Consider the following 12,038-nt stretch of genomic DNA (forward strand, 5'->3'; position numbering starts at 1 on the left):
GGACTGTATCCATAGGTCGCTGGTTCATATCCGGCTCGAAGGACCAAAAAACTGTATGGTACAGTCTATGGTTGAGTGAGAGACGACATGTGAGGGAAGGTTATGAGGGAAACCAAACCCAATGAAAGTCGATCTAACACTAAATTTATTAAGATTATTTGAGTATATATAGGCAGAAGTACAGACGTCATTTGACGTCATTCGTAGCAAACAAATATCAATTTCGTAATAAATCAGCTAAATTAAAGAGGTTACTAATTAGCAAAACAATCATATTGCTCAATGTGCGTTGACCCGTACAGTTATAAACCCCCCTTTATCCACCCCCTTATAACTTGGGGTATGAAAAATTGATGTTTTTCGATTCTCAGACCCGATATGCACACAAAATTTCATGAGAATCGGTCAAGCCGTTTCGGAGGAGTTTAACTACAAACACCGCGACACAAGAATTTTATATATTAGATATTATTATTTACGCCATTTCTACTAATTTATAATAAAATAGCTAAATATGAGTATATAACGGATTAACACCATTAATAAGTTTCTAACGGATAATAAATGAAGCCGAACTTAATTATTGTGAATCATATAGACATTAAAACTTTCGCCGCCTTTGAATATAATTACTACACATTATTATATATTAAAGATTGTAAGATTTTAAATTAAATATGTGGCAATCTCTAATCTAATGCGTACGTGTTGATGTAAAATGCCTTTTATGTTTAACAGATTTCCAAAAAAGGAGGATGTTCTCAATTCGACGGTATTTTTTTATGTACGTTACCTCAGAACTTTTGACTGGGTGGACCGATTTCGATGATATTAGTTCTAATCGAAAGTTGGTGCATGTTAAGTAGTCCCATTTAAATTTAATTGAAATCTAACATGTAGGTACTTTTCGAGTTATATCCAATAATGCATATTTATATGACTATTTTTTCGTCGACCTACGTTGTATTATACCGCATAACTTTCTACTGGATGTACCGATTTTGATAATTCTTTTTTTGTTGGAAAGAAGATATCCTTAGTTTAGTACCATGATAAGGAAACCAGGATCTGATAATAGGATCCCAGAAAAATCGAGGGAACTTCTTGAAAATCCGCAATAACTTTTTACTGGGTGTACCGATTTTGATAATTTTTAATTTAATCGAAAGCTGATGTTTGTCATGTGGTCACATATAAATTTCATTGAGATCTGATAACTACTTTTTGAGTAATCTTTGATAACGCGCAGTTACTTGAGTATTTTTTCGTCGATCTACGTTGTATTACTCGTCGATGTAATTGAAGTCGGTTTTTTTTCGTTTGCGAGCAAACACAATTATTCGAAAGCTACTACTTGTCTTGTATTCCTATTAGAATTTTATTGAGATCTGATCTCTACTTATTATTATTGTGTATACGAAGTTGTTTTTTTTTTTTTCGTTTGCGAGGAAGAACAACTATATTTTAAGGTGTCTTTTTATTTAAATAAATAATTAGATACATAAATATCTTTAGTGTTCACACAGGGTCGTCTATTCCTAAGCTAAGCAACTTAATGCTTGTGTTATAGGTAAAGTCTGTCGGATATAGCTTTGCATCATATTATATATTGTAAACTGTGCCACAGTCAAAATCAGTATATCCCATCTTTTCAAAATAAGTTTCAAACTGGATAGTTTTTAGTTTTAAAATATTTTTAATAATAGCAACGGATCATCGACCGGGAATATCTTAATTCCATTCGTTTTTAAGCATATATATCGCTTTATAACTGCAAGTATAATTCACGTTTTAATTTTTTTCTCATCTACTTTCATTTTTATTTAAAAAATATATATGTTTATATGAAAAACTCACTAAATATAAAACATTCATTTTAATGCAAAAGTAGAATAAATTTTCATTATCAGACAGAACGCTTTGTGAAATAGTATTTGCAGAGCATATGCTTAATTAAAAAATTCAAACTTGGCAAAATAATATTTATGAAAGTTTTTGCATTTTACTGCACATAATTGGACGTTGCCTCTAGGTTCGAAGCAAATGTAGTTGTCTGTAAAAAATACGAGCAGACAGTATTGTTTTCGTTGGTATTGAAGAGGCATTGTTTTAGTTTTTTATTGCGTATAACGATGATTACTCTGCCTACATTGAAAATATTACTATGTGTAGTAGATTAAGCACCAGCATTTCTAAAGAAATGTTTTTTTTAACTACATTCAATTTACTTGTAACTACATTATTGTAACTAAAATAATGAGGCATAATTGTGTTTAGTTACATTATGTTTTAGACAGTTTTGATAGGTATTCTTGAAATGATTTCCTGTGTACATTTCCACGTAATCTTTGTTATTTTACCACGTTTACGATAATTGCTTATACGAGCGAATTGGTTCGGTATCAGCGTAACGATTTATATTATTGTTATATTGCCATAATATCTCCAGGCAGTGTTTGTCGCGTGTAGTTTGAAAGCCAAATGGCTTATATAAATATTAAAACATTTGAGAGGTCATTTCCTTACTCGCTGTCGACGCGTAGCATCCGTTAAAAAAATTCGCACTGTCAGCTCAGGATGGGAAGTTCGACGGCCTTTCTGACTAGATTTGAATAGACGCAAATAGAATATATTTTGCGTAGAACAACAGAATTTTTTTAAAGGAATTTATGTTTTCTGTTGTTTCAAACATAAATAGATCGCTTTATTAACTATTTCTCCATACAAAAAAGTAGACTATTTGAATAGTATAGCTAGTTTTAACAGTCATAAACTGTAAGGTGTATTGGTGGTACCTTTAAGGTGTGTTGGTATGCCTAAAGGTGTAACTCAGTGAAACTGACCTTGATACGGTTTGAGATGTGGAATGATATCTCATACGTTTTTTGTAGATTGCACGAAATTATGAGGTTACAAATACCACAATGCTATTTTTATGCTTATTTCAAAAGAAACTAATTAATCTCTTTCGTTGCAACAAAAAATATGCGATTGTAACTACTGCACTGTGTGCTGTTGTGTTACTATATGTTGTGTTAAATATGTATGAAAGACTAAAATAGAAATAAGGATTTTTTAACTAAAGTCCTTTTAGAGATTCATTCATTCTGACACAGCAGTCTTCTTCCGTCAAGTAATATATTTAAATAAAAATAGTTCTTTTATAGTTTTTTCCCCTATTCAACATAAAATGTTTTACATCAAATTTTATAATTATATGTAATACATTATAACCTTAATTATCACCAAAATACATACTATAAAGTATAAATATATTTGTTTACACATATTCTTTTAAAAGTAACTATTTAAGGAAATAATAAAATGTTCATACATTGTAAGGGTGGGGAGATTGTAGTAATATGTTCCCTAGTTTGTAGGATTTCTTAACTTCCATAAATATATAAACGGATTTAACTATCTAAATTAGGGAGTTTAGATGTTCCAAGTTTACTCGAAGTACTGTATTAGATCATATAGCAATTTATTGTTGTACATATTTGTATACTCTGATCATTTTATATTATCTTTTGGAAACCACAGATATTTATATAGTCAGTTACATACATAGATAATAATTATTGAACGTATAAATATCGAATAAAGTATACGTTTGATAATGGATCGAATGAACGTGAAGTTAGCTAGCTAGCCAACATAATGAAGGTATAACTTTATACGTGCGTACATAAGTACACACACTATTTTTTACATTGTGTGATCATATCAAATATTATAACAAAATGTAATAATAATTTAATTAGTATCTAAATACTCGTTTATTTTATACATATATATTATATCACAAGGGTGGCAAACAAGCGTACGATCTGCCTGTTAGTATGCAGTTTCTGGAGCAAATGAAAGCCGACAACAACTGAAAGATCACAAAAGTGTTGTCGACCCTTACCGTACTGTAAATTATATTTTTGCTTTCGAAATTGTACAAAATGAAATCAAATGAAAAACACATTGATTCAGGGATGTTATTGACTTTCGAAACCGTAAGTATCAGATGCCCGAAATAAAAATCAATCTAAAAGCGTAATTTAATCTGGTGTAAAAAAGTATAAATATTTTTGAATATGGATGCATTCAAGATGAAACATGTTAGACAGATGTTGGGTCGGCCGAGTTGACAGACATTCAGAAACTTCCGATACTTTTATTATTTTATTTCTAAACTTAATTGAACTGAAACAACCACGTTCCAGTGGGGTTTTTTTTACTCCGAATAAAGAATAAGAAAGAATAAGATTTGTTTTCTAATATTACGCTAATTTCACTCATATAATGTAACAACTTTTTCGGATTTTATCGCGTCAGTACTCCCGTGACCATGGTTGCTGTAAAGAATCCGAAACGTCGGGCGTGTAAAAACCTAATCAACCTAAAAATCTGAAAACGTTCTGTTAAAAATGAATTTTTGGTTTGTTGTTGTTTTTTTTTCTAACCAATTTTTATAAATATTTGATTTAGATATATATTATAATTAAAGGTAATTAACAATAAATATAACTCTTGGCAATAACAATAATAATAATACATAACTAATTATAAATACTTATTAAAAATATAACCATATTAGGTAGGGCCTATTGTGTTAGACCGCTGACAAAAATAATAAACATAAAGTTTATTTAAAGAGCTCCCACGTTTTCTTTTTACATTTTTATGACTTTGACTATTTTTGTAAATATCAAACATAAAAATTAAACTGATATAGATCGTTCAACTCATCTGGGCATTCGGCCCGATGTGTGCGTTTGTTTTTAAACGTGGAACTTTGATTTGTGTTACAAGTCGCATCAGATCACACACATCACACACACGCATTTAATTGAAGTGTCTGTGCAACTTTAATGCATATATCGCTGGCCCCGGGCAATAAAGCGGTATACGCCGGTTACACCCTTTTTAATGTTATTTAATTTTTGGCTTCTCTGAGTATCAATCTATCAGTCTTATTTTTTTCAGTTTTTTTTATTAATATTTCGTTAGAATAAATGACAATAACCGTTTTATTGCATGGATAATTCTCTTACGACTAAGCTATGTATTATTGCATTACTCTAAGAAAAATAACACAAAAAACCGGTGAACATCTTTACAGTAATTGTTAACGATCTTGCAATTAAAATAGTATCATCTATGAATTGTATTATACATTTTTTTAATTATTTCATTAAAAAATTATACGATTTGTTTTTAAAAAATTATTTTTAAAAGCTTAAGTTGGTAAAAAAAATAGCTTTCATTTGACATATTGAACGTCTGTTTTGGATCACTGTACACTGCACTTTAAACAAATTAGCTTCTTTTATTTCTCCTGTAAAATTTGATTTTTGATATTACCGCTTTATTGCCCGGGGACAGCGATATGTATAGCAAAATAAGTCAAGATCATTTAAAACATTTATAAAGAAACATTTTCTTTTTTGTTTAATCTATAAACATGAAATAATAAAGTAAATGTTTTAAGTTTTTAATTCATGGTTTTATGTTTATACTAGGTTTCATCCCCAGTTTCGCTCGCATGAACCCATGAGAATAATTTTATGTCTGTAATGCTACTGGCCAGCCTCGCTTTTGCAACATTTTCCGTTTATGCCCCGCTTCTATTGATTGTTTCTATGAACGTTATTTTATATATCCTATTCATAACCTTCTTCGATAAATTAACTATTAAACACTTTTTTAATTGTAATTTTTTCATTTCATAGCATTTCGAAAAAAAAAAATCAATACGCATTTAATTCTTACACTTTATTACAATATAAAATCTTTTAGAGCAGTAAAAATTATAACCAGGAAAGCTTATTCAGCAAATGCCAGAGCTATAAAATTTTAAACCTCCATTAATTAGGCTTACGGTTTACCTTTTTAATAGTACCCAGTTACCCACCCTCTTAATAAAACGAAGGCAACAAATAGTCATAATATAATCAAAGTCACGTGCTAACTTTACCATACAATGTACATTATGATTGTCACATTGTGACGAGTCGATTGTTGTGCTTGCCGGATGTAGGGGGTCTTATCGGGTATCTTAGAATAGTTGCTGACTAAATATAGAACCTGTAGACGTGCTCAACATTCGGGTAGTAAAATAATTTAACATATTAATATAATGCATTTTTTACAACTAGGGTTGCCAACAAGCGATCGGTTCTCCTGATGGTAAACTGTTATCGTAGGTCTTTAAATGCCTGAAACATCAGATTTATTGCAAGCGCATTGCAATCCTACCATAACCCTCCCTGAGAGCTCTGGCTACCTTACTTACCAATGGAACACAAAACTACTTATGAGAAATATTATTTAGCTTGGATCTGTAAGGTTGAGGTACTTTCCAAGTCTGACTGCTTCAGATTTTTAGCAAGATATTTTCTGCTGTGAGCTACCTCAATAGTGATGCTATGTGTAGTTAGCAAGATTTTTAGCATAACAGAGACGAATAATCTAAAAAAAAGTATTGTATATTAGAGTAGTAGATTCTCTAAAACTAACATCTGCGTACGATAGGGTTTCCATCACGTTGTCAAGCGTACACTATTAAAGATTTATGGAGACGTAGAATGTTTTCACTATAGAGACATTTCTACTTATCATATAACATAAAGGCTAGTTTACACTTTGATTAGTGCGAGTGCAATTACTTAGTGCAGATGCCTAATAATTAGTGCAAAATACGTGTGGACTGCAGCTGGTTAGTTCTATAGTAGTTCTATTTACCCGTTTGTGGGATTTTGATAGCCTGTTTTAACTAAGTTTTTACTAATATACTCGTAAATATAGTCAGTTACACCTTGCATATTTAGCAGCATTGTCAACGATCTTCGTCCGCGATGTAAACACAATGAGTGTTAAATGAGACGCGACGCTCTACTAGCTTAGCTTTTGTGCTCGTATCCAAGCCGCTTACGACCCACTAACCTAGTGACATGAACGAGCGAAAAGCTCTGAACATATGAACAAATAAATTGATGTAAATAATGGCCCAGCTTCGACGAATCGAGCGATGATTAGTTTTGATATTAATATTATCATTCTAATATTATTATTATTATTATCGTTGCTATTACTCAAAATTGTTGTTATGGAAGTTTAATAATTAATCTCTTGCTGCAATAAAATGTCTCTAAATATAGTATTTAAAGCTTTGATTTTACTTTCTGTTAATTACTTTTACACAGAAAGAATATTACAGCAACGTGTTAAGAACAATGCTATGACTTTTATATGAAATAGAGTGTATAAATATATGTAAAAAAGTAGTTTATTATAAAAATACGCCCTTCTTACAGTGCGCGTGGAATAAGTGTCTTGCAACAAAGGAACACAAAGAGTTTGCCTTTTATACAACAGCAGTGAATAATGGTGGCATCTCTCTAAGCCCTCCCACCTAAAAGAGGACTTAAATAGACATACGGGGTGGAATCTTAAATGTAATTTTTCCCTGACAGATGCTTTACGAGAAATATTTTGATAATGTTCATCTATTCATTGAGCCCCGTTTCCGCTGTTTCGAGATAAAACCTTAGTGTATAAACTACAATATCTATTCCTTAGCAGCGAGCAGAAAGGTCAACGAGAACGTATTGGCTATTTGGTCGAGCTCGGGTACGTGTCCTGATTAAGTACTATCATATAAATTCTCGGCTTCTTAATATGTACTAGTATATATCCTTTAATGTTCTGTACTCCAAGATAAATAAACCATATCGACTTCTAACTGGACTGTTTCAGCTATTCAGGGTTTCTCTTATGTATAGGCTTATATTGCGGAATTCACGGAGCTAAGGCAATAGTCATAATTCAATTGGTTCCTCCCCCGCAAGCTACACCGGTTCGATTGCGAAGTTATAGCTAGTTAATATCTTGGAACTGATTTAGTGCTTACTCTTTGAACGTTTCGTTCGGTTTTTATGTGAAAAAAAGTCATTTTCACATAATTAAGTATGCAGTTTATTCTTCATGGGGTAATGGCAACTACCCAACCAATAACATTTTATTTTATTTTAAATGCATGAAAAATTATTTATATATATTTAAATTTCTCAATTTTTATCTTTTGTGTATAATAATAAAGCATCAAAAAGTATTATATTACTTAATGTTAATGTTAATAATGACACAGACGATATGTTTACACGTGCAAGGCAGATGTGCATCTTCCCGAAACGTAGCATTGCATGTGAGATGACTTTTGACTAAAGATAAATAATTTTGTTTTAACGATGATTTGGTATTAAAAATTTGATGCGTGGTTACGGCATTAAAGAATATAGCCACCCCCCTTTCTTCCCGTGGGTGTCGTAAGAGGCGACTAAGGGATAACACAGTTCCACTACCACCGTGGAACTTAATAAGCCGACCGATGGCGAGATAACCATCCTACTGCTGGTTTCGAAATACACAGGCCGATGACAGGCAGCAGCGTCTTCGGTGCCACAAAGCCAGCCCTGCGGTCACCAATCCGCCTGCCCAGCGTGGTGACTATGGGCAAAACACATGATTTTACGCCATTTTTGGCGCGAACTTGTGGAGGCCAATGTCCAGCAGCGGACTGCGATAGACTGAAGTGATGATGATGCTTCTAATAATTTTGATTTCCCCTCTGAATTTAAAAATCCACTCGTATAAGTTCTAGTTTTAAGCATATAAATAGTACTTAGATATTAAATGACGTCAGAATTACTAATAAAATATTTTAGTAGCGCTTAAAATATAGCAATCAACACTTCATTTCTACTTTGTACAATGAAAATAAATAAAGGATTATATAGGCAATTACAATATAATTTAAGAGTCCTACTTCATTTATCTTAATCTTTGAAAGGATTCTGTGGGTAAGTGTGAGGAATAAATCTTAAATTCGGAGCAGTATTTCTGTTCCAAGTTAGAACAATTGTCTTCAACTAGAAGCTTTCGAAAAGTTTATAATCGATGTCAGGGAAAAATTTCTCGAGATATTGGAATCGTTCGCCGTGTCGTTTAATGAACGCCCGTGAACTAATGACGACCGATTCTTGTTTCTTAGTTCTGAACTTTAGTATTTCTTAAGATAATCACTGCTGACCAAATTGTCGTTCTACCTTTGAAGGATTGTTACATGATACTTTTGATATTGTCCGAGGATGAATCAGTCTGCACTATTTCTGTGTATAAACTTTAAGTTTATCGAATCTTACACTCCTTTACACAACATATTTGAATAGATGTACACCTGTGTAATTTTTATTTTAAGCTTTAATTAATTTATTTATTTTTAGGAAGCCAGCACAGTATACTATGTTTCTACCTCTTCTAAAATATTACAATAACTAGCGATACGCCCCGGCTTCGCACGTTTGCAAAAACTATCAGTGTTCCTCTACTTTATTAAGCATGTATTATACATAGAAGCCTGTCTCTTTTCCACACTTCTTGCAATCACTCTTTTTACTACAGAATACCGCATCAAAAACCGTTACATAGTTTTAAAGATCTAAGCATACAGACAGCGGGAAGCGACTTTGTTTTATACTATATAATGATTACTAAATTACGCTACTAAAATTTATAGGCTAAGTAATCATAATTATGTATATAAAAATAATATTTTTATAAATATATAAATAGGAATACTATAACTTGTTACAATTTAAATAAATTTTCAATCACAATAAAATATTTGTAACGGTAAATTAAAAGGATATCTTTTTCATAAAAATATCTACGACGAAGTCAGTCCATTCTGTTGAAATTGTAGTCTCTTTAATCGACGCTTTTCTAGTGAAACCTTTGGGACTATTTGCTAATCATCCATCACTATAATAATACTGTAACGGGTCTAATTCTGCACATTGAAATCATTTTGAAAATTGTATATCTGCATCATTATCGATAGTAAAATATTTGCGTGATGACACATTTCTGGAATTAAAGGTTTCAGTAAACTTTTTATGAAAATTAACTACTGAATTTTTACTTAATTATCATAATTATATCATTACACGGTAATACAAGTGTTCTGTGATAAAATTGAATTACGTAGAACTTTGCTTAAACTTGTGGGTTTTTTTTTAATTTTATTTATTTATTTATTTATTCTTATAAAGGTACTTCAACGACTTATTCACTATTAACAATACAGGATATAATATTCGTAAAAATAAGTTTATGGTGAACTTGTCACTTACAGAAGTACACAACACTTACAAAAAAGAACTTTGTTCTATCGTTACATCAATAAAATATTAACAAACAAATCCAACACCAAAGAAACAGCAAAACTACTTAATTACAATAACTTAAGAATGTAGTTAACGAGTGCATTGCAAAAGTTTGAATAAAAAATAAAATCAAAATACCAAAGATAAAAAAAATTAAAATTAAAAACAATAAAATGAGACATACGCAGAATTAACAATTACTTTTGTTGGTTAAATATTTCTACGGTATAAACATAAATGTTTTGTATAAATATTTAAACCTTAATACCCAAAAAAATTGAGTTGAAAACATCACGACTAATTAATTCATATTAAAAAGATTTTTTTTTTTTTCGATGAGAGTACTAAATTAATAATTATTTATTTTTTAATGTTTATTAATTTTACTTTACAGCATCTCGGCTCAGTGAATACGTAGAACATTATGAACCCCTGGAGTACGACGCGGATGTGGTCCACACACAACACAAGCGCACGCGTCGCTCGATTGACCCCCCGGACCTGCACATTAGCTTTCGAGCGCACGGAAAGGACTTCAAACTGCGTCTGCGACGCGACCTCTCAGCGTTCAGTGAAGACTTTAAGGTCTGTTTTGATTTCATGATATTGTTACAACTAACAATTAAATAAAAAATAATGATTATGTGTCAGTAAGGTTAGGGTTTTGTTTTATCCACGAGTGGTTCTACATTTACATCAAGTTTTCACAAATATAGTCACTACTACTACATGGGCATATCACGAGGAACAGTCATGTACGTTTTTTATAAATAAAAAATATGTTGTTTAGGTATATTAATATACGGATATATTTCCTAATTTAAAATAATCTATACTAATATTATAAAGCTGAAGAGTTTGTTTGTTTGTTTGCTTGTTTGTTTGAACGCGCTAATCTCAGCAACTACTGGTCCGATTTGGAAAATTATTTCAATTTTAGATAGCCCAATACTAATATTATAAAGCTGAAGAATTCGTTTGTTTGTTCGTTTCTTTGAACGAGCTAATCTCAGTAACTACTGTTCCGATTTGAAAAATTCTTTCAATGTTAGATAGCCCATATCGCGGAAGTTTATATATAGGCTATATATCATAACGCTAAGACCAATAGGACCGGAGCACCAATGAAGAATGTTTCAAAATCGGGCTTGGGCTTTTTTTTCCTTTTGAAAGCAAAATCATGTATAACAGAATTGTTCCTATTTCACGCGGACGAAGTCGCAGGCAGAAGCTAGTACAATATATACTTGTTAAATGTCAAGTTAATTTTTTTACATATGCTTATGGTACTCGCAAACGTTGTCTTGCCGCTAAAGGCTATTTAAAAATAGGGGTTGGTGGTAGAAGGGTGAAAATTTAGGGTTGTATGTATTTTTTAACGCCAAATCATAATAAAATAAAGAATAAATAATTAGGGGTGGACTACCCTTAACATTTAGGGGCACATATATATAATATACATATATATATGCTACGTTGTTCAATATTATGCATATATAACTACAAACATACGAATATATGTCTACAATCTTCATTTGTACTTAGACATAAAATTTTCATAATCGTTTGTAATTCAAAGTCGTTTCAGATAAAAAGAACTTATTTATCATTCCACTTTTGTCGTAATCTCAGTGGTAAAACGGGAAAATATTCAAATGGGTACATTGAAATGGCTTTTTCCCTTAAAAATTCAGTTACCGAACTATTCTCTAGCAATGGCACACGTAAATTGCCCACTTATAATGCGAAATTCACGCTCCGTGAAGCCCTATAGCACGACCGGAATGGAGCTGCATTCGGATAGTGAACACCACCTCTACA

The 12,038-nt window shown here is 31.6% G+C and overlaps 1 protein-coding gene across 1 annotated transcript in view; it reads left to right on the forward strand.

Moving 5' to 3' along the window:
* LOC123655262 (disintegrin and metalloproteinase domain-containing protein 10) overlaps positions 1-12,038 on the forward strand; it is a 91,529-nt gene that overhangs the window by 37,313 nt on the left and 42,178 nt on the right. The window contains exon 2 of the mRNA XM_045591079.1: positions 10,612-10,802. Coding sequence (XP_045447035.1) covers positions 10,612-10,802 — 191 coding nt within the window. The remainder of the gene's footprint in view (positions 1-10,611; positions 10,803-12,038) is intronic.

Source organism: Melitaea cinxia, chromosome 7, assembly GCF_905220565.1.
Source record: "Melitaea cinxia chromosome 7, ilMelCinx1.1, whole genome shotgun sequence".
NCBI classification, from domain to species: Eukaryota; Metazoa; Arthropoda; class Insecta; order Lepidoptera; family Nymphalidae; genus Melitaea; species Melitaea cinxia.